At 45.7% G+C, this 24650-nt stretch overlaps 1 protein-coding gene across 1 annotated transcript; it reads right to left on the minus strand.

Moving 5' to 3' along the window:
• Window positions 1–44: 44 nt before the first annotated feature.
• On the minus strand, window positions 45–22323 carry LOC146832798 (zinc finger MYM-type protein 1-like). The gene is made up of 3 exons (XM_085604181.1): window positions 22208–22323; window positions 2744–2857; window positions 45–2180 (listed from the first exon to the last, which is right to left on the minus strand). Exon 3 carries the CDS (start codon window positions 2153–2155, stop codon window positions 509–511), a length of 1647 nt encoding a protein of 548 aa, XP_085460307.1. The 5' UTR covers window positions 2156–2180; window positions 2744–2857; window positions 22208–22323; the 3' UTR covers window positions 45–508.
• Window positions 22324–24650: the final 2327 nt, after the last annotated feature.

Raw genomic sequence — 24650 nt, forward strand, 5'->3', positions numbered from 1 at the left:
CTGCTCATTCAGTATAACCACAGAGCTTCATAACAGACTTGAAGAACAAGCTGAGATTTTTTTATTTAAACTGCAAACAACTAAACAAACAACTAAACAGGTCACAAACTAGCAGCATTCAAGATGAAATGTTAGGATTAACGTATTGTTCACTTTCTGTAGACAAAATCAGCACGTCTGTCTTTAATAGCAGCGAACTTCTCAATAACTTGAACCTTAAAGTCTGGGATTCTTTTGACGAGGTCTCACTCTATAGAGAGCATTGCCAAAGCATTCAGTCTTTCCTCAATCATGGTGTTTCTCAGGAATGTCTTAATTCTGTTCAAAGTGGAAAAACATCGTTCCGACTCTGCTGTTGTCATAGGAGTGGTAATTACTATTTTTAGTAAAGTCACTGTCTCTGTAAGTGACTGTTCCATATTAAGCTTCTGAATTAAAGCCACCAAAGAAATGGCACCAGTGGCCTCTCGATACACATGCATTCCGTACAGTACAGTCAACTCAGTTTTCAGATTTCTTTGTTGAGCATAGGATAAGCTTCCACAGCCTCTTTCAGAGCATGCACAATTATAATGTCACATATCTCCTTTGCAGTTCGGACCAGACTGCTGATGTTTTTCCTGCGGTTTGAGAAAGTAGAATCCTGTGGCAGTCTGCTATCTAAATTGTCAACCCCATCTCTCACTGTAGTGACAAACATTCTGGTATCTCTTTGCACAGAGACAGTATCTATGGCTCGTGTTTGTAACTGGTTGTATAATGTGTCGACAGGAAGCATTATTTCATGAAATAGAAACAGAAAGAACTGAAACTCTCTGTCTTGTAGTGTTCTAGCAAAGCGACGGGCTGCATTCCGACTTCTGTATTCAAAGTCAGGATTGGCTTCTATGGCATCAAAACATTTCTCCAGATCCTCCCTATATTGGAATATTAGCCTGATTGTACGTATGTGAAAGTTCCAACAAGTTGAAGGTCCCCTTGGAAGCCTTTTGGCCACAATTTCCTGAAGTACTTCCGTTCTTTTGGGGGAACGTGAGAAGAATGCTGCCATGCCTCCTACATTGAAAAAGAACATTTGTGCCTCAGAGATCTTTGATACTGCCTGTTGCATAATAAGATTAAGTTGGTGGGCATAACAGTGCACATAATGAGCATTAGGGTACACATCTCTAATTTTTTTCTGTACTCCTCCAAGGCTTCCACTCATTACGGACGCACCATCATAGCTTTGTGCAATAAGTTTATGTTTTTGAGGCTGCTCTGGAAAAATCAAGTTCAGTTCACGCAGTATAGCTGAAGTAATGGTTTCTGCACTAGAGTCTCTTAAATGTGTGAAACCATAGAACCTCTCCACAACTTTACTGTCGTTGTCAAGGTAACGAAAGACTAATACGGACTGTGTTTTTGTGGCCACATCAGTGGTGGCATCAGCCTGAATAGCCACAAAGTCTGTGTTTTTGATCTGTTGGACAATATGGCTTCTCAAAATTTCAAGCATACACTCAAGGAGTTCATTTTGTATCGTTTTAGAGGTGCCCTTAAAGACTGTAGCTCTTTCTAAATGTGCTTCCATTTCATGGTCTATGCTTGCTATTAAATCCACAAGGCCTCTGAATATTCCAGGATTTGATGAACTTTCAGATTCATCATGGCCTCGCAATGCCAGTTCAAAAGCACCACAAAAACGAATGCAATCAATTATTTTTGACAGTATATGTCTATTCCTATCAACTGCTTCATTGTGCTTCTGTAATGTTTTGCGGTACGCATCGCTTATGCAGGCTTCAATTGGTGTGTCTCCCAACATTCCTAGTCTTGTCAGGTTTTCCATATGGGTTCTTGTGTGTGCATGATTCTTTACTTTATCTGACAAATGCTTCAAGTCAATTACTCCTTTTTTTGCCCAAGAAACCTCACCACCAAACAGCAAGCAGGGGAAGCAGAACAGAGAATTTGTTAAAGTAGACCCTGTAAGCCAATCAACTTTTGTGTAACAGGTGCTTGAGAATGTACGTTTGTAAGTCTTCCCTCTGTCTTGGGACGCTTGTTGTAGTTGTAGGTCGGGCCGGTCAGGTCCTAATCGTTTTACAGTTAGTTTTTCTTCAAGGCTCAGTCGGCCGAATGGCCTTGCAAGTATCTGTTCAACTGTATTCATGGTGTCTTACCAATATTAAATTTACCTGTCAATAATCAAAGTACAATGTATAAGGTTTGGTACAAAAATATCAGATTTATCTATAAATACATATATTTTGTATTATCATAATATATATCCAACAGCTCCCCTTTGCACAAGTTAATTTTTAAAAATACTGCCTTATAGCCTGCTGCCTCTGTGTGCCATACTAGTTGCTCAAGGCCCTGAAGCAGACATATCTCGTGCGACAGGTGAGGGCCTATAACAAGGCATGGGAGAAGGCCTTTAACAACTGGAATAGCCCGAGGCATCTGGGCTATAAAACTATTATTACAGTCCACCCACTGAGGGTTCTACATCAAAAAGGGAGGAACAGAAAAACAAACAATGGGAAGATGGAGCTGAAAGCTTACACCTGCTATTACAATCCCTGAACCACTTAATTGTTTTCAATGGAACTCGTAACATTCCGATCCATTTTTTAATACTGATTACACAGTTCCATGCCTCAAATTGATCCTGATGTGCACCCACCCGACCCAGCATGTAGACCACTTATATAGCCTTTAACTACCATGTAAAAAAATATAGCATCAGTTTCCTTACCTTAAACACTGGAGTTGTTATGTTGTGGGGGTGCAAGAGCAGCAGAGTAGGTTGGGATCTGTACAGGACCAGGACTCTGTTGTTCTTTGTCCAAAAATGATCCTTTACCAGATGCTGAAAAGAAGAATAGAACATGATTAGTAGTAGTTGTGGTAACAAAATACATTAATTATAAACGCTTATTCTTTGTGATTTTCACAAACCCTATGATGTCAGTCAGTCATGCAACGTTGGCACCACTCTAAAAATTGTTCCAGCAGCACTAAAGCCTTCAATCGTGGCAGAAAGACCACATCGCAGACACAGACCTTCCCCCAATGGCTGCGCACGCACTTTTTCACATGCTGGAAGCGGGCCTACCCAGACTAGGGTCAGTGCTGATGGTAAGCTTTGAATATATGATCCAGTTTCAGATGTTTAATGCCCTCTTTGATCAGGTCGCTGACAGAACTGCACAGCCAATTGTCCAGAATTCTAAATGTGTTTACATCTATAAATATTCATGGATAGTGACGCGTGTTTTCAATATTGCAACACAACAGCAGCTCACTAAAATTAATGCAAATAATGTCTGTGATGCCCTCCCATTTCTCCTATGTGTTAGTGTTTATAGAGTGGGAAGGAACGCGACCCAATTCGGCAACTGAAGAACTGCTTTTTAGGTCTCGGGACCATCCGGTCTGCCGAAGGCAGAACCGGAAGTCGAGAGATTTAATGACTTGGAGAAGAGGGGCTTGAACCCGCCCCTCTTCTCCCCTGTTCTCCATTGGCTGGCCTCTTGAATGCTGGCCAGCCATTGGAGAAGAGGTCAGTCATTCAGATTAGGCCCCGTCTTTTTCGGATCGGGGGGCGTGTTTTTTGCAAGAAGTCTCAAGGAGGAGATAACAGCAAAACACGCCCCCGAATCCGAAAAGGACGCTGCGTTTCTCCGAGGCATTTCTGTTCTGCCTCGGAGAAAGGCGGTGGTGTCTTCCGGTGCCCTCGGCTTGTTAATGATTGTCAGTGATGGTGAATGTTGTTTTCCTTGAGCTCAGGCTCCCGGCTGTTCTCCAGCTCATCGTAGTCGTCGTCCAGCAGCTCCTCGATGTCATCGTCCTCATCATCATCATCATTGCCCGGTATTCGCACCTCCTGGATGTCGTCGTCATCCTCCTCCTCTTCTTCTTCCTCCTCCTCCTCGCCTGCGCTGCCGGGCTGCGGAAGCAGGAGGAGGCGGGGGTGCTGCTCGCCCGGGCCGGGCTCCCCTCCCCCGGCGCCCCCTGCTGCAGCCGCTGGGCCGGTGCCGCAGTCCGCGCTGCCAGGCATCCTCGCCATATTGCCTTCCTCTCTCTATGTGCGCCCAGTCCTCGGGCCAGGGCGCATGCGCTATATTGGACCGCGGCGCCGAGCGCTTTTGTGTTTTAATGACCTTCAGCTACCGGGAGGGACAGCCGCCCCTTAAAGGAGCCGTGCGCCCATTGTCATCCGGGGCGCTGGCAACCTGTGCGTCTATCCTAATACCAGGGCAGGGGGGGGTGGGCGCATACCCCAACACCCTCCCCTTAGGGGGCCGCAGAGGCACTTACCATGTCCTACCAGACGCACACCTGGCGGGGGTGGGCTCCTTGCTTCAAGCCGTGCCCCGGCTGCGCAGCTCCGCCAGCTCGGCCTGCATCACGGGCGCCCCGGGGCAGGGGCTGTGCCTGTGCTGTCATGTGTGCGCCCGAGGGAGGGCGCCTCCCCCACACGCACACAAGCACAGGTGAGGCCCCAGGGCGGGAGGAGCTGTACAGAGAGAGCAAGGCAGGGAGGGACAGCATGGCAGGCGCCAGCGGAGGGAGGCAAGCAGCACCTGGGGCAGAGGCAGGAGGGCAGGCGCACGTTGCAGGGCAGCAAGAGGATGGGGTGACAGAAGGGTCTGTGAGAGAACATCGGTGATGGGGCTAGAGGAATAGCAAGGAAATCAGAAGCTGATCCAACAGGGAAAGGGATGTGAGAATAAAAAGATAACAGGTGAGATTAGGAGGACTGAAGAGGACAGTCACAAGAGGGAATGAATGCCAGGAAGCAAAACCACCAGATGCTGCAGGGCGAAGGCAGCTGCGACCAGGTGTACACGGAGTGAGAGAAAAGCAGAACAGAAGTAACAAAGACGCAGGAAAACGGTCCGAAATAAAATAATTAAAAGTGGCAACACCATCCAGAAAGAGGTCGAGAAAGTGAAAAACTAGAACGGTAGTGCATAGGAAATGATTTCAGATAATGTCATGGACATCAACAACATGGGCCAAACATAAGTTTGGAGGAAGAAAAACAAGATCCATATAGTGGGTTCAAGGGGGTAACGTCCACATGCATAGTGATGTTCAGTAAGCGGAAACACCAGTATTACGGTGTATGCAGGAAACGGTGCGTGCGGTAGATGTAACCAGTCACAATGGAAGCCCGAAATGCTGGTACGGGAGGGCTCAATTTACAGCCGCGGCAGTGCCGCCCGGGGCTCTCCGAGCCCAGGTAAGCTAAGCTTGCAGAGGGTGGGTTTGCGTGTCCACGCCCTCCGCCTCCAGCTATTGCAAAGACTGCTGGAGAGCACAGACGAAATTTTTCAAATAACTCAAAATCCTGGTGCGACTCCTGGGGCAGTTTGGCCGCAACATTAGAATGGCTATCACCCCTACAGATCTTTCCTGCATATGCGTTTTTTAAGCTTGTTTGTACAGTGCTCTTATGACCAGAGTTCAGCAAAAACATTTAAAATGGAAAAACGCAATTGTAATTATCCTCTACGCGCCATGGTGGTAAATAGATGTGTGCGTGCATTTGTGTATGAATCCTCTGGGCTTTGTAGGGGGGTGAACTCGCAGGAGTTTTGCAAGCGACCGACACGTTTTCCGCCTCGTGCAATAAGTGACGAAACCGGTGGAATAGGAAGCTGGCTTTTGTATGTATTCATCTAGCGCAATGTGTTTCCGGTGCACAGCTCAAGCCAGGCCAGCGTTTCCAGAGGGCTTTTGTTAAAACCCCAACAGGTTACGGACTGCACCCCCGCAGACTCCCTTCGTACATGTGGTAGAGGCGCTTAGCGCTCGACTTCCATCATAAAACATCCATTCGGCATCAGTGCGAGTGCAGGGGCACAACATGTATCATATTTTAATCTCGTGTCAGAGCGCACAGTAAGCGTATGCTTTTATAGTTGCCATCACCTCAGTGTGTGCAAGCGTCTAAACCGTCTGCCTTTCAAAGTGTAGCTATGATCCTCGTAGTGTGAAAAGCCGGTCCATCATGAACTTTACCTTGAAGTGCAGCGGGCTTTTTTCCGAACTAAAATTGTCAATTCACGCCACGGTCAAAGCTATGGCCTCCGAGGCGTGACACAATGACTTTGAAGGGAATAACTGCAGTGGTCCTTGGTGTGGTATTTTACCTGGACTGTCCCTCCCAGGACCCCCCCCCCCCCCTCCCTCTTTAATTACTCTGAATTCCCAAAGCAAACACACTGCTCATTGTGCCGCAGATATCGCGTGCTGCAAACGGCCCCCTCCCCTGTGGAATGTCTTTGACCCGAATGATGGGTTCCTCTGAAAAGAAAAACAATGGTCTCGCGGGGGCGTCGTGCCTCCTGCTGCCGCCACGAGCATCTACAACAAGCATTTACAATGCAATGGTCTCGGCATTGGTAAAGTTAGAGCTATTGGCATTGCTCATGACATTATTTTTGTTTATGTTTTTGTTTTTAAAACATTTAAAGAAACGGCATTGTCATGAGCAATGCCAATAGCTCTAACTTTAACAATGCCGAGACCGTTGCATTGTAAATGCTTGTTAGGTCGAGGACTACCGGTCTGCCGAAGGCAGAACCGGAAGTCGGAAGATTTAATGTTTTCTAGAGTGGCTATTTAGCCCGCCTCTCTTTTTGCTTCTCCTCCATTGGCTGGCTTCCTAAACGGAGGCCAGCCATTGGAGGAGAGAGCCGTCCCTCCAAATAGGCTCCGTCTTTTTCAGATTCGGGGGCGTGTTTCTTGCTGTTCTTTCCACTTTTTAGCCACGCCCTTTTAGAACAGCAGGAACACGCCCCCGAATCCGAAAAAGTTTCGGAGCTTCCATCCGCCATTTTTTCCCTATCGTCTGGCCGTGAGGATCCATCCGTCCGGCGCCGTGTTCATGCCCCATGCAAGCAAGTGTGGGATGATGCTCACTGCCGGGAGATGGCGAAGGCTGCTTCTGTGCAAGTCCCAGGATCTAGTGCCCGGGGCCGTTGTTTTTTTTTACTTCCAGCAGCGATTGGAAACGGAGATCTATCTGAAACAAGATTCAGAAAGCAAAACTTCCGGTGTTAGAAATTTGAGTGCCAGTGCTACGAAGTTCCGCCCAGCAGCTACACTCCGCCCTTGCCTCGCTGCGCGTCACTTCTTCGCGGGGCTGCGACCCTCCCACACTCCCTCAGCTTCTTCAAGCAACAACCATGCAGATTTTGAGGAAAAGCGGAACGTCGCGATTTTCTTACTCTAGCAGTCTTTAAGGGAAACGGTTATTTGGATTAAGAAACGTGATACCACCTTTTTTGATACGTATCTTTCAGTAGAGGGGAGAACCTCGACATGCAGCTACACGCTGGGCTTCTCCTGCTATTTACGTCCACCCCCGAGCATCATCATTTTAACTGCGTGAAATCGCGTTTTTTCTATTGATCGTGCCTATATTGGAGAATTCCAGAATTAAATAGTAAGTGGTAACTGAGATCGTACCTAGTGCCATCGTGATTTATTATTTCTGGTCTCGTAGCGTAATTTATTCTAAAGTAACGCAGGTTTAAGTGCCCGTATTCTCTACTGGTTGTTGAAAAGCCCAATTCAAGTGGATCATGCTTGACACAGGGGCAGTTGGTAGACACCTGTGCGGACCTCTGATGTAATATGAGATCAGGTGTATGCGCGGTGTGCTTTAAGAGTGGCGTGCATTCTGTGCATGGGACAACTGGTGAGTGCTGTTATGAGAGCTCAGCTGAGATGTGCTCTTTTCGAGGTGGGCGTGTAAAAGTAACCCGTTGTTGTGAAATATCCGCTAGCACGGGGAAAACGTATTATCCCGTGGGTTGCCCTCGGAGCTTTATTTTCCGAAGACAGCCGAAGGGCAGGGTATGAATCATGATTCTAAGGGAATAACAAACGATGCACATCGGCACTACTAATCCGCAGTTAGTATGTGCGAGTTGAGTGTCATTGAGGAGTTATAACTCTACAGTGGTCGGTGGATTTTTACATCCAGACCTTAGCAGATTCTGGAAAGTGTTAAACGTCACTTTGCATCGTGACTATGTATTGATGTGAAAGTTTGTTGTGGGTATTCGATTGAAGATCAGAGCGTGTTTGGACTAGAAGTGGTGGAGTGGAGCTTTGGTCATTTTACCGTGGCCGAGGAGAGTGTGAGGCGCTTTCAACAGGGGCCGGGACTGCGAGACCCAGGGTTCCGCGCAGGATCAACGCAGCGCACCTGGAGTCTCTTCCCGCCCCCTGCTCCTCCCCGTTTGCCTTGCCTGGCTTGCCCCTTCATAACAGCTCGCGGCCCCCGCTTCGCGGGAGCCGCTCGCAGCTGTGTGCAGAGTTCGTGACTTTGACCTTAACACCCTGTTCGTTTGCCTACAGAAGTGGTGGAGTGGAGCTTTGGTCATTTTACCGTGGCCGAGGAGAGTGTGAGGCGCTTTCAACAGGGGCCGGGACTGCGAGACCCAGGGTTCCGCGCAGGATCAACGCAGCGCACCTGGAGTCTCTTCCCGCCCCCTGCTCCTCCCCGTTTGCCTTGCCTGGCTTGCCCCTTCATAACAGCTCGCGGCCCCCGCTTCGCGGGAGCCGCTCGCAGCTGTGTGCAGAGTTCGTGACTTTGACCTTAACACCCTGTTCGTTTGCCTACAGAAGTGGTGGAGTGGAGCTTTGGTCATTTTACCGTGGCCGAGGAGAGTGTGAGGCGCTTTCAACAGGGGCCGGGACTGCGAGACCCAGGGTTCCGCGCAGGATCAACGCAGCGCACCTGGAGTCTCTTCCCGCCCCCTGCTCCTCCTATAAAATCGTGCCCCTGACGCATAGCGGGACGCGTGTGCGGGACGCCGGACGAAGCCCGGACAAAGGGCGGACAGTCTTAGACAGTCCGAGACAGGCTGAGACTGGACTGGACACGCTACTCAGCCCTTACTGTCTTCGTTTTGCGTGGTTTGCAGTAAGACTATTCATACTTGTTTCTACTTCTTGGATATACCGTCATCCATTATAACACTGTTGTTATTTGGTTATTATTACTAGTTCAAGAAGAATGCCTAAAAAGAATTTAGCGGCGGGAGGTAACTCAATAGAAAACTATATGATACAAGTAGTCTCTAAGATTAACAACGAGAGGCGCGAATCCTTAGGTCTTAGCCTGTCCCCTAACTTATCTCCCCTAAGCCCTTCACCTGATTCACCCTGGATTGATAAACCTTCTCAGGTCGAGGGAAGTGCAGTTTTAGACTCTGATACCTTAGAACATGGCATTTCAAACCTGAGTACTCGTACAACACAGGGTCAAGACATAGCTCGGGCTAATGACTCGGAATGTCAGGTAGTTGACACTGATCAAGACCAAGATCAAATTGTGCAGGAGAGTGAGCAGCCAAATAATGAAGCTGATCCCCCAGTTCTAGATCATGCGCCACGTGCCATCAGAAAATGTAGAAAAACTCAATTATACCGTGGTGGAGTTCTTTTAGGGAAGAAGAGGGTTGCGTCACCCGTGAGAAGTAGGGACAAAAGCAGGGGGAAAGTAGAAGAACCCGAGAAGTATAATGTGGATGAGGAGTTATTATCAAGATTAGCTGATTTAATTGACACTAAACTTAAAATCTTAATTAAACCAGTAGTGACCAAATTGGACAAGCTAACTGCTGATATAAAGAAACTAGGTGCAGATCAAAAAAAGTTAGTAGAAGCTGTGTCTAATATATCAGACACAGTTACCAGCCTAGCTCTACCCGTAAAAGAGGCTCTTTTTCCTTCATCTGAGGGAGGCACTACCTCAAACACTATACACGCAAATCTACAGGAACAGTCCTCAACTACAGCGACACATCATTTACTGCCAGGAGATACATTACCCCCAATTCCGCCTGTAATACCTGCACCTACTACAGAAGAAGTTATGGTACAGTTTCTGGAAGATGCGGCTCCATTAGTACTGGTATTGGCTAACGTCCCCCCACTAGCCCCAGACCAATCAGAATCCCCCCCGGCAGTAACAAGTAAGGCCCTGCACTGGTTATCAGGCAATATGCAGCTGGCCCCGTGGGGGAAACAACAGCTAGCTGGTGACATTAAGTCAGCCAGAAGGGTCCCATGGATAGGTCAAAACCCTAAAAAATTCAAGGGTGACTGCATTATTATAAATTTTGCCAATTCTGCAGTTTTACCAAACATCCTGCCAAATATTTTGCCGCCGCAGCGCAGAAGAGGTACCATCATTCCTCTCACCCTAGAATTTTTCGGCAAAAAACAGCGGAGCATGTCCTATCCTAAGCCTACCCATAATTTCACCAGGCCTATATGGCTAGCGACATCTAATGGCTGGGGTTTTGAGGTACCAACTAATAACTGGGGGTATAGTCAGGATAGAAGGGAACGTCCAATACGACCACCCCCTCCAGATCAATATTACTCTACTCATTTTAATAATCACTTTAACATCCCCATCTCCAATAGGTATGGCATCTTCTCAGATGAGGGGGGACTGGATGGGGTGGAATGACTACCTGACACATCTTCTAACCTCCTCCCCACCGACCGATTGCCAGAAGTTACAGACTTTGGAGATATTCTACAAGGGTTAGAACCGCAAGGCAGTAAGGATGGGGGTTTGGTTGGCTGGAATCAAATAGATATACCAGGTTTACCCACTGATATAAACCCAGCCTGTCCTCAAGCTTGTTCTTCGGCTAATCCCGGGACAGATGGGGTACGCTGCTGTACAGGCTTAACACCTATCACTCAAATTGTATGTGGAAATGTGGCTATAATACAACATGAACCAATTAAATATAAGGAGGGGCTATTATCCTGGAATATAGCTGGACTGCAGGATAAATTGTTTAATATAGATTGGTTATCCTTTGTTAAAAATTACCCCGTTATATGCCTCCAAGAAACCTGGGCAGTGGGGAAAAATATACACATTGACGGTTATGAGAGTTTTATAACTTCGGCAGTTCCTTCACCTTGTGGTAGAGCTAAAGGGGGTTTGGCAATCTTTGTTAACTTATCACTAATATGCCTTAAAACTGTACATCACTCTGGCAATAATAATATTCAGGTTGTCGAATTTAAGAGGGGCAGTACAAGTTTTGCTCTGATCAACTTTTATAACGCAGTGAGTCAGTCTGGCGATTGCAATATGGAGTCATTGCGTGAATTCCTAAGGGCCAAAGATGATTCCCTTCCCCGCCTTAAGATAATAGCGGGTGATTTCAACACTCATTTATGTGGGAATCCTAGCCTGAGTCCTGTTGGTCATTTGGGTTGTAACAATCTGGAAGGAATACACTTTGATCACTCGCGAAGGGGTTCATGTTTAAATGACTTAATGAATGAATATAACCTTTTCACTGCTATGTCAATAGTTGAGGAACAAACTGTATTTTCAACCCCTACTTTTAAAGGTCACGCAACAGGGTCATATATAGACCATATTCTATTATCGGCAGAATTTGTTAATTTTGTTGGGGATTTTTCGATTATTTCAAGCATTTTTAGCGATCACAATCCTTTATGTATTACTATGGGTGTGAACTTACTCGAAAAACATAACCCTCGAGAGGACTGTGGTACCACTAAATGTATTAATGGTAAGCGACGCTTAAAGTGGTCAATGGTGGACTGTAAGCAATTTTATTTTTCTATCAACAATGTATGCAATCATGATCTGATAACATGTACATCTACTGCTTCAGCACCATTACAAATTCTGACGTCTTTTAATGAGATTGCTAAAAAGGTGGAGTCACTTTTAACGTTACCTGCTAAGAGGATAGCTAACTCATCCAATAATCCAAAATGGTTTGACAGCAACTGTTCGAAGGCCAGTCGCGAGCTCAAGAAAGCATTAAAAACAAACCAGAGAGATCCTTCAACCATCAGGGTGTTGCGGGCTGAGTACAAAAAGTCTCTTGCCATTCGCAAACGTGCTATTAAGAAAAGCGTTTGGGAGTCCTTGTTAGATCCAGAGATACTAAAAAATAGCTCTAAGTTCTGGGAGATCCTTAACAAGCCCTTATTTGATCATCCCAGTATTTCAAGTACAGGCACCAAAATCCCAGAAGAAGTTTGGATTAACCACTTCAGTTCCATTTTTAAAGGTAATGGTTCCCAGGTACAATGCAGTCTAAAAGAAATTAGTGAAAAATCCCTGTTCTTCACAACTGATGAGGTAATAAAGGGCATAGAAGGCCTATCAAACAACAAGGCCCCAGGACCTGACGGTCTCCCTCCTGATCTTTTTAAATCTTGTATAACACTCTGGGCACCGGTCCTTACAGCTGTACTTAATGCTGCTGTGCTTTGTGGATGCCCAAAATCATGGGGGGTATCCACTATTGTGCCTATTTTTAAAAAAGGAGACCGCAGTAGCCCTGCCTGCTATCGACCAATATCTTTAATAAACTCCGTGGTTAAAGTTGTGGGAGGAGTAATTTTGAACAGATTGGTCAGATGGTCAGAAGAAAATAATATAATATCTTCAATCCAGTATGGATTCAGGCCTGGTCATTCTACGATTTCACAATGTTTAAACTTATACCTCATCATCGCGAAGTATACTAAGGCTCGAAGAGGAACGATCCATATGGCGTTCATGGATCTTTCCTCGGCTTTCGATTGTGTGAGCCGGGGGAAGCTCTGGGACGCCATGCTAAAAATGGGTGTGGATCCAAACTTAGTTGATTTGTTAGATGATATGCACTCGGACACCAATGCAAATGTCAGATTCACCCAAGACCTGAATGTGACCAAAGACTTTGGGGTGCATCGTGGTGTCCGACAAGGCTGCATCCTGGCCCCATTCCTTTTTAACTTATACATAAATGATCTGGAAGAGCATCTTTTAAGCACCAATACGGATTATCCGTACATAGGCCGTAGGGGGCTGCCAGTCCTTTTATATGCGGATGACGCAGTTCTCCTATCAAGAACAGCAAACGGACTACAAATCTTACTAGACTCCTTCCATTCTTTCATGACCTCAAGAGAGTTAAGCATTAATAACTCTAAATCATACATAATGAAGGTCGGACAGGGAAATAAAAAAGTAAACTGCCTAAATGTAAATGGTGTACGTATTCCTACTACACATACATTTTCCTATCTCGGGGTCCTCTTTGACAGTCAATTAAATTGGGGACCCGTGATTGAAAAAAAGAAGGGAGAAGTCACTAGGGTAAACGCGGCAATAATGGACTTTTCTAAGAAAGTGGGCAATAGTCCAGTTGCCGCCTTGCTCCAACTTTACCAAGCAAAAAGTGTCTCCACAGCGTGCTATGGAAGTGAAATTTGGGGTTATGTTCCTCCGGATCCCTTACAGACTGTTGAAAATAACTTCTTGAAATTAGTATTAAGGGTTCCCAGGGGCACGGCCAACTTCTCCGTGCACGAGGAACTGGGGGTTTCCTTCGTAAGTGACAAGATTGCTGTTAATCCCATGTTATGCTGGATGAATTGTTGGTTAAATGATAACATTCCACTAACCCAGCTTATTTTAAGAGAGTCACTCACATGGGACAACAGGATGAAGGTTCCCTGGTTAAAGTATCTTTTTAAGTGCTTTGCTGATCTAGGTCGCCCTGAACTCTTTTTATCCCCTGAATCGATCACTAAACAGGATGTTATAACGGTCAAGAAAGCTTTTATTGATCTTAGAATCCAAGATAGGGAATCACGTGAGCTAAAAAAAGAAAGTGTTCGTAATCATGTATTAGTAAAAAGCACCTTGCTCATGGAACCCTATTTATCCTGGCAATTGTCCAGTTATGACCGTTTCTTACTGATCAGGTTCAGGTTTAATCTGTTTCATTTTCTGCTGGCTGTACCTAGGGGATCTCATCGTGGACAAGTGTTGCCGGCTTGCGGCTGCGACGATATGTCTCCGCAAGACCTGGCACACTTTCTTTTCTTTTGTCCCTTTTATACTGTACCGAGGAATCTATATTTAAAACCCTGTCTGAAAAAACTAAATTTTATACAATATCGTCCTGCACTGCACTTTCTACAGCTATTAAGTTGTGAATATACCTTGTATCTATGTAGTTTTTTAAAATTGGCAGTAAAATTTAGAAATAGTATGGAAGGATAAAAATAATATATGAATTGCTATTACCTCTTTTTTATAATGGACTCCACAAAATACTCTGAATGCTTGTTGTATATTTGTCTTCACCTGCTTATCTTACAACTGTATTTTATCTTTATGTATTAATGTGTTCTTTTTAAATGTAGTGTAAATGCTTTTATGGTTGTCAATTCGCACAACCGAATAAAGTTTATTGACTTGACTTGACTTGCAGTGTCCGTAAAACGAAGTGACTGATTTAGTAAGTTATCTCTTTCCCCTCCCCCCGATAAATAAAGAATAACGCCATTACGAACTCTGTGTATTACAAGGTATGTTTGCATTTAATACAGTGCTCGTATCCTGAACCTAGACCTGCTAAACAGGAGGATAATATATTTTAATGAGGCTCTATTAGTATTCAAGAAACGTGGGGTGTGAGGAGGAGCAGTCAACATCGGCAGTGTCTAGACTGCTTCAAGAAAGAATAGGTCGGTGCAATCAGATCTCCCTTGTTTGTTTGCTCATCCAGTATCAGAGAGCCTGGCGGCACGGGTTTCTTATGCAAATCTCGAATTGAATAATTTTTAACACCTTCTCCCGAAAGTAAATTTATGCAGCAGGTTTGCACGCTCTTTGCATTTGGGAGACTGACACCGTATTTATGCAAAGTGTTTGTATACTCTCACCCTTTGGGAAATGTCAGGACTGCATTGGCCTAATTTGCTGAAGCATAAGTCATTCAATGCTAGTTTGAGAGTGAATGGGTGGTCTGCTGCATTGTATACAGATTGGTTCGGATGCTATTGACACAAGAGTACCTGATGGATTCTGATATTGTCCGGAGAAGGTGCCCATGTGTTATATTCAAAGGATTTTCGGGGATGTCCAAGTAGTTACCGGATAAGTCCTGATCTGCAAATATGTTGAGGATCGAAGGCAGATCACACTTTAAAAATGTAAGCACAGTAGAGCCACTGCTAGAGCGTCTCCTATTGATTTCCACCAACTGTATGTGAGGTTTTCATCCGACTAGTCACCAGTTCCACAAACTAACAACCTCCGCATCAAATTTTTTATTTTTTTAGGTCGAGGACTACCGGTCTGCCGAAGGCAGAACCGGAAGTCGGAAGATTTAATGTTTTCTAGAGTGGCTATTTAGCCCGCCTCTCTTTTTGCTTCTCCTCCATTGGCTGGCTTCCTAAACGGAGGCCAGCCATTGGAGGAGAGAGCCGTCCCTCCAAATAGGCTCCGTCTTTTTCAGATTCGGGGGCGTGTTTCTTGCTGTTCTTTCCACTTTTTAGCCTCGCCCTTTTAGAACAGCAGGAACACGCCCCCGAATCCGAAAAAGTTTCGGAGCTTCCATCTGCCATTTTTTCCCTATCGTCTGGCCGTGAGGATCCATCCGTCCGGCGCCGTGTTCATGCCCCATGCAAGCAAGTGTGGGATGATGCTCACTGCCGGGAGATGGCGAAGGCTGCTTCTGTGCAAGTCCCAGGATCTAGTGCCCGGGGCCGTTGTTTTTTTTTACTTCCAGCAGCGATTGGAAACGGAGATCTATCTGAAACAAGATTCAGAAAGCAAAACTTCCGGTGTTAGAAATTTGAGTGCCAGTGCTACGAAGTTCCGCCCAGCAGCTACACTCCGCCCTTGCCTCGCTGCGCGTCACTTCTTCGCGGGGCTGCGACCCTCCCACACTCCCTCAGCTTCTTCAAACAACAACCATGCAGATTTTGAGGAAAAGCGGAACGTCGCGATTTTCTTACTCTAGCAGTCTTTAAGGGAAACGGTTATTTGGATTAAGAAACGTGATACCACTTTTTTTGATACGTATCTTTCAGTAGAGGGGAGAACCTCGACATGCAGCTACACGCTGGGCTTCTCCTGCTATTTACGTCCACCCCCGAGCATCATCTTCGTCTGAGTCCTGCCTCCATTGATGAAGAAATTCCCAGGCACCGACCGGGTCGGGCTTCAGACTGGTGGGAAAAAGCCCTTTGGGCAAAAAGGGATTCAGATCCCCCCCCACCCCGTCGTGTAACCAAGGCTCGCCTGCTGCATCTACCGGTTCTCGTTTTTGCTTCAGTATTCTCTGTGAATTCTGGGCACGTCACGTAATTTCTCCGTACTGGAAAAATGAATGCGATCTTGTGTAATGTATGTGGTGGCCATGTAACTCACCGCTGTACACACTGCGGTAGATGTTGCATTATTTAATGTTATGGAAGGTCAATTGGTTAATGAGTTAATTGCAGATGTCATTGTCTCTGTGTATCCAGAGAGAAAACTGAATTCTGGTTACTGAGCTGGACATGTTTAATTTATGGCGCGACGAGGTCCCAGGCTGCAACTGAAAGCCCTGCGAATATGCAAGTCATTTTAATTTGTTTTATTGCACACGTTATAAGATAGGCTGCTGCAAAATGTACAAAGAGATTCAGATCCCCCCCACCCCGTCGTGTAACCAAGGCTCGCCTGCTGCATCTACCGGTTCTCGTTTTTGCTTCAGTATTCTCTGTGAATTCTGGGCACGTCACGTAATTTCTCCGTACTGGAAAAATGAATGCGATCTTGTGTAATGTATGTGGTGGCCATGTAACTCACCGCTGTACACACTGCGGTAGATGTTGCATTATTTAATGTTATGGAAGGTCAGTTGGTTAATGAGTTAATTGCGGATGTCATTGTCTCTGTGTATCCAGAGAGAAAACTGAATTCTGGTTACTGAGCTGGACATGTTTAATTTATAGCGCGACGAGGTCCCAGGCTGCAACTGAAAGCCCTGCGAATATGCAAGTCATTTTAATTTGTTTTATTGCACACGTTATAAGATAGGCTGCTGCAAAATGTACAAAGAGATTAAAAATGAACATTCACTAAAATGTGAGGTAACACAACACCGAAGCCAAAGTTTATATGCTGCATCAAAGGGAGAGTGAAAATAGTGGCATTTCTATTAAGATATGGTGCTGTTTTTATTTCCCCCAGCACTGGCACTCTTTAGGCTACTAGGCGCTAATGCACAACCCCTTGCACCATAGTGCAAAAGTGGCAGCGTTCTCTCATGCATAGGCTTTGTACTGGAAGGATATCCTTCCAGTATAAAAACTATGCTTTAATTGAGGGGTCTCTGACAAGAGCCATTTCTGACTGCTGAAAATAGCCCAAGTCACAAATGACTCTGACAGTTGTTGCAGTAGCGACCACTTTAGAGACAATCACAATAGTGACCACCCCTTCTAAGTTTCCTTTGAGATATATAAACAGTGACCATCCAGCTGTATGTCACTATATTGAGTGATGCCAAAAGACCACATCCAGAATCTTGACGAATACAATAACATGAAGGTTCATACATATAGGTAAGTATAGATTTGCAATTCTAAACTCCACATCTGCACTCCTTGAAGCTGTATACATCTTCAAGATAAATAGATGTGGAGTTAAGAATGTAACTAACATTATACTTATTTATACTTACTTTCATGAAATTGCGGTAGTCTACAGTCTGGAACAATATTTTGACTGGGCGATATTTAAAATTCTATTTTGTAGTAGAACACCTCCCACCCAAGTGCCTAAGACCGAGTTATTAACAGCAATTTCAAGGAAAGCTTTTTCCTAATCAAATGCCTTCTCATGATTAATGAAATAACCACTGCAGTGCCCATTAGCACAGAGGAAGAAACTAAAAGCTATACATTTCTACAATTCGGTATTATCATTCAAAGACCAGCTTAAATATATTTTAGATTTTCATTATTTTGTTTTTAAATACCAGCATATCTCAAAATGTGAGATATTGGTTTTCTATCAAATACACACTTTAAAAAAACTTTTGCGTAGAAAATCAGATTTCATGCATGATCATTAAAAGTCAACTTGTCATTTCCCTAGTACAAATGCATCACACAGACAGATTACGTCTCACCTGTCCAGAGTTTACCATCACTCACCTGGGATGCCTTCCATAGTGCCGAAGATGGCTACATCATATCAAGTATGCACTCCATTATGTCAGGACTACAGTTGTGCCACTGCCGCTTACCATAATTCTAACAAACCCCACATGTCAGCATTGGACATTTTTCCAACAATAGCCACAATTTTTGATAGATTGCAACCATTGGGCCAAGCATACCCAAGATATGGCAAGGATAGTTACCATGATTAGTCCAAGAATGCCTGGCATGTGTCAAGATTTACTATTATTATGCCAGTGTCAACATTATGTCAATAATAGGCAACATTTTGCAAGACATTAAAGCCCTTATATTTGGGGCACATGATACATTTGGTGTTCCCTGACAACACGACCATCTTCCAGGAAGAGGAAATGCCTTTCACGAAGGGTCACAACACCAGACAGATATACAACCTATATATAAAACATATATGTGCATGCACACACACCCTGAAACATTTAAACAAATACGCTTACATACTTGCACCACTCGCATTACCTAAAACAAACAGTGCCGTTACTTGACTCCACTCCAGCCATAGCTGGCTACAGGATGGCTAACATATGGTTCTCACACATTTCCATTCTGTCTCAGGTAGTCCCGCACACGTTAGCGACTCCAGTTTGGCTATTGCACTTTTTTTCTGGTCCGATTTTCACACACATTGTATGACTGATAGAGTGGGGCTTTTAAAGTGACCATTTTGTATGTGACTGATTGAGAGTGAAGACAGGTAGCCATGTTGCAGGTACTGTCACAGTGTGTGTTTGTAAGCATGTAGCACTGCCATTGGTTTGACTACAGATCACGCCAAGGATACAGAGTTGTGTAGCGTTGCCTTCTTTAATAGGGTTAGATCTTCTAAGTTATGTACTATGCTGCGCTGTACTTTAGGGAGCTACTTCCAGGGTACTGGTGAGCTACTGGTAGCTCTCGAGCTATCCGTTGGAGACCCCTGCTTTAATACTTTTCCCACTATGAATGTGTGCTGTACAGTGCAACACACATGTAAAGATTGAAAAGTTAAGGCAAAGAGGTATGCCATCCAGCGATAATAATATCACCTAATGCCATAAAAGGCATTTGATTCCCTTGAATGGCCTTTTTTCGGGATGATATTACAACAGATGGGCTACACCCCTGAATTTATGTCCGTACACAACCAATGGCAGTTAGAGTAAACTGTTGCCAGTGCTGTCCCTAGATGTGATTTTTAGGGGCACACACTGGGCCATAGATAACAAGCATTTACAATGCAACGGTCTCGGCATTGTTAAAGTTAGAGCTATTGGCAGTGCTCATGACAATGCCGTTTCTTTAAATGTTTTAAAAACAAAAACATAAACAAAAATAAGGTCATGAGCAATGCCAATAGCTCTAACTTTACCAATGCCGAGACCATTGCATTGTAAATGCTTGTTTTTAATGAAGGGAGCGAAGCGGCACATTTGCTTTCTGCAGCTGTCCTTTAATTCATCCAATTGCCTGTGGCGGTCAGAGGAGGCAATTAGAACTGTCGCACAAAGCAAATGGGTGCCTTCTTCACTTCCTTATAACGCGTACTGCCGGTGCGCAGTGCGCTCCGAATTGGACCTGCAGTGCTTACTTTGTCAAAAACAAAAAGTGCAGGGACACAAGGTTTTTCTTAGGCACCTGACGCTGACACTGCCATAGGCTGGGGTCGTTGAACATCATGACTGCCTAGTAATGATGTCACCTCATACCTCTTTTTCTACCATTTTACAAATCCTTTCTACTTATCTCATACTTTTGGGTTTGTTTTCTTCTCTGGTTCCTTCCTTTGTCACTGTTTTCCTATATTTTCTTTCCTCTATGTTTCTTTCTTCTCTGCCTTTCTCTCTCTTGCTCTGGAAGTCTGGGTCAAAATCTGAGCATCAAAATTAAACCCAGCCCGGTCCCCAAAAATGTGTGCAGTGCTTGCCTCTTTCAGGCACCGGGATGTACGAAAGCCCTGTGCTAGCGGCAGGCGGCAGCCACCACCACCACCTTACATCAATCTCCCCTCTTTCTTTGCCTGAGCCTCTCCACCCTTCCCCTTTAAATCGGCACCACCGACGTCTTACTCTTATATTACAATAACTGGTGGGTGGTAACCCAACTCAATGGTACTTACACTATGTAAGCGGGGGCTGTACACTGCTACGTCAGCAGCAGGTTAAGGCTTGCCATACTTATGGAAGTTATTTAGCATCCAACTTAGACATGTAAGAAAGTGAAATTACTTTCGAATCCGCACTCACATTGTGATGGACATACAATTTCATGTCTTCCTCTTCCACTCATGCGTTGAGGTGTCAGTGACGTAAATAAATGGATGTATAATAAATTAACAATACTTCAATCTACGACGGGAAAGGGGTCCTCTTATCACAAACGCATCATGACACAAACCTACAGAAATAGCAACTTCTCTTATATATAGCGCTCAGAAACGATACGTGGTGTGCTACATAAAAACAAAATGAGAATCCTTCTTTTTGAAACCACCATTCTGTGACAGCACGTGTATACCGGTACCCTTGATGATGCACCCGTCAAGCTTTGTAAGCAGTAACACCTATATGGTCTTACTTCAGTGCTTTCCTGTCGCTGCACTTTAGTCACCAACCCCTTGCCTGCGAGGTCCATGCTGTTAGTAAACCTCCCTCCTCCGTCTCCAAATGCCCTTTGTGAAGTACCTCCGCCCTCCTGCTAGTCTGACACACGCTGGGCTGACCCTACCCTACCGCTCTTGAGAGTTGTTTTTTTCAGTTTTAAATAGCACGAACTTGACCCGAAGGTATCAGGGTGCTTTACATGAGTACCAGTTGCATTACGGACTGACTGACTGAAGTGGTACTATTAAAATTGATCCCAGCATTTAACATTCAGAGCTCACTTTTGTGTGAGGTGAATGGACCATGCTGTCTGGTGAGGACAAACAGAGCCCAAACAAGCACCTACAAAAATACACTCCACTGATTAAATACATTACTGAAAACGGAACATCGTCCCCCGTGGCAAATGGGGCACACTGAAGAAATGCATCCATAGGCCTAATATAGCGTGTACCCAGAGCCTGGGTTCAAATCACGGCTTCCTCGCTCGACCAAAATGTGATTCTAGGCAAAAAAAAATTACTATGCTATGCCTCAATTTAATGCTGAAATCTGAGAACACGTTAGAGAAAGTCAATTCAGTTTGTATGCTCCATAAAAAGTCATTTATGTACGCTTTAGTAAAATAATGTTGTTTCATACATAACAATATTGGCATAATCAAATGACAGACACAATGACGTCTCTTGGTCCACTCGTGACAGTGACGTCAGTGCAGTCACAGTGGGGAGGTGAGGGGCTTCATCATCTTTAAAAAATGTTAATTTTAACACTACAGATGTCCATGCAGTCATGTAATCTAAACTACCAAAGTGAAAGTGAAACACATTGTACGGTGCAATCCATCCTCTTCACACCACCCCGCTGGACTACAGTAGTACCTGTACTTACACCATACTAGGGCACTGCGTGGCCGTGTGCTAATAACATACAACAACACAAGGGCGCAGGGCACACTTCCGGGTTTCACTGACTGAGTGGATCTTGAGCCATAAGGTTATCCCATTCACTGAGAAGGACCCTGAACACACTGGGTGTCGTGAACCCCTAGAGCAGTGGCCGGACTGGGTGGTGTGTGGTTGCGAATGCACAGCTTCAGCTTGCCTGACTCTGAAATATTTGAAAGTCACTCTGATAGCTTGAGGCAGTCTCGAAACGGGAGCGCACTAGCGCAGGCTCTGTCACGTCTCAAGCACCAGAGAACGGTTACAACCATCAGGTCCGTCCGAGTCTCAGTCACACCTTGTGACACAGACATGCTCATCAGATGCGAGTCTCACACACTGGTGCACAGACAGTCAGACACATACATTGGATGGAGTGAGTGAGTCTCACTCTCACACATTGAAGCGCTGACAGTGACAACTCATCAAATGTAAATCCCATACATTGAAGCACTGACAAACGTCCATCACGTCCGAGTCTCACACTAAGTTGTAATACAGACTCGCTCATCAGGTCCGATTATCGCACTTTGTTGTAACACAGACACGCTCATCAGATGCGAGTCTCACTCTCACACACTGGAGGGTACACAGACACAAACATCGGATTGAGTCTCTTACATTTTACAGATTGGAGCATTCACTGATACATCGCATCCATCACATGAGGCGGGCATTCATCGGGCTGAATCAGTGCGACGGCACGAGCACTGATCACAGTTTGCAATGTGGCACAGTCTCAGAGACTGCTACCGACTTTCAGTTTCACTTTTCATCCACATCACGAGATTCGGGTGACCCGACCCGAGTCTTGTGATGTAAATGAAAAGTGAAACTGAAAGTCGTCGGGTGACGAGTCTCAAGTTTCATTATGCTCAGCCGCCCCCACCCCTGTAGATGAATTATGTATGCAGACTGCAGTGCCAGGAGGCCGGGCCTACCCTGGCTACCAGTAAAGTAACGTGACGCACCCAGTTCTGCCATGGCCATTTTTTAATACATTAGGTAGGCCCCTACCTAATAAATACGTATGTGACGCAGTCTGTTCGACTTCTGCCATGGCCATGATCTACATTATTATTACGTCGCCCCAGCCCATCATGATGACTGTCTCCGTCCGAGTGTCTGCGTGTGTGTGTGTGCTGCTGCGTCATAGCAGCAGCAGCAGGCAGCACTAGTCTACACACAGTCATCGTGGCCCGCTCGCTGTAATATATATTCCCCAATCCCCACGCCACGGGCCACATCAATGATCATCGTGAATGATGACGACACAAGATTCAGTGACTGGCTGAGTGGTCAGTCAGTGACAGTCACATCATGTACATGATGCATCATGTTCATACAAATACAAATCAATTTTATATGCAGCGCTGCGCAGCACATGATGCATCATGGTCATACAAATACAAATCAATTTTATATGCAGCGCTGCGCAGCACATGATGCATCATGGTCATACAAATACAAATCAATTTTATATGCAGCGCTGCGCAGCACATGATGCATCATGGTCATACAAATACAAATCAATTTTATATGCAGCGCTGCGCAGCACATGATGCATCATGGTCATACAAATACAAATCAATTTTATATGCAGCGCTGCGCAGGCTGACTGAGCCTCAGACTGACTTTCGTACGGATGGTAACTGTACTCACACTGTCTCTCACACACTACCCTGTCGAGTGTGTGTGTCGCTGTCGCAGCAGACTAGTAGTTGTACTGGTGGCAGACAGTGTGTCGTCGGACTGCCGAGCCCGACTGCGCTCAGCCTTGGCCTCTGCGTCACTCAGGGTCAGTAGTCAGCCTGGCCTGCCAGGTTCGATGTGAGCATGCGACGATGGCCGCGGCGATGATGATGATGGCCACGCGCTCCTCTTCTTCCACTCAGCAGCAGGCCAGCACTGGCCTGAATCTGATGCTCGATCGATCGCATGAACTTGAAGTAAACTTAGTAAAGTTATTCAAGTTGAAGTAACTATACACTGTCTGGTGCAACTTGTGGTGAGAGGATTAACAAGGACGCTTTGCTGTTTATTGGGGCGTAACGCTGTGGAGGCTTAAACTTCGGGACTGCGAGGCCCAGGGTGCGTATCGGCAACTTCATCTCGCACACCTGGCTCCTCTTCCCGGACACACCTCCCTTGACTGACCCACGCCTCGCGGCCCCCGCTTCGCGGGTGCCACTCGTTGGCGCTGCCTATTTCAGTCGCAGTGCTGGGAATCTCTTTGGCCGGTGCAACTTGTGGTGAGAGGATTTACAAGGACGCTTTGCTGTTTATTGGGGCGTAACGCTGTGGAGGCTTAAACTTTGGGACTGCGAGGCCCAGGGTGCATATCGGCAACTTCATCTCGCACACCTGGCTCCTCTTCCCGGATACACCTCCCTTGACTGACCCACGCCTCGCGGCCCCCGCTTCGCGGATGCCGCTCGTTGGCGCTGCCTATTTCAGTCGCAGTGCTGGGAATCTCTTTGGCCGGTGCAACTTGTGGTGAGAGGATTTACAAGGACGCTTTGCTGTTTATTGGGGCGTAACGCTGTGGAGGCTTAAACTTTGGGACTGCGAGGCCCAGGGTGCGTATCGGCAACTTCATCTCGCACACCTGGCTCCTCTTCCCGGACACACCTCCATTTTGTCCTCCCTCCTAATATTGAGTCCCGCCCTCACGCGTTAGCGGTACGCGTGCGGGACGTAGCTCGGGGCGAAGACCGGGCAAAGAGCGGGCCGTTTGAGGCCGTTCGAGGACGATTGAGGACGGGACGGGCCATCCCCCCAACTCTTATTGTGTGGTAAGAATCGTTTTTCCACACTGCCACAAACACTCATAATCCTTGGACTTCGTGTTGCTGTTATCTTGGACCTGTTTATGTATTGTTTACCCTTAATATCTCCCTGTAGCCCCAAAATATGCCATTAGACGCAGGAAAATCACGCTCTTTAATCGTCAACACATCTAATGGCCCAGTCTCTGGTACTATAGACCAATTTTTCAAACGTGTGACTACCGTGCTAGAGAAGGAAATTGCAGAAACAGAAAAACGTCTATCCCTTGATTTGT

Source organism: Triturus cristatus, chromosome 5_1, assembly GCF_964204655.1.
Source record: "Triturus cristatus chromosome 5_1, aTriCri1.1, whole genome shotgun sequence".
Taxonomy (NCBI): Eukaryota; Metazoa; Chordata; class Amphibia; order Caudata; family Salamandridae; genus Triturus; species Triturus cristatus.

Coding starts and splice junctions, on each gene's coding strand:
- LOC146832798 (XM_085604181.1), bottom strand. CDS start 2,155: ATGAATACAGTTGAACAGATACTTGCAAGGCCATTCGGCCGACTGAGC.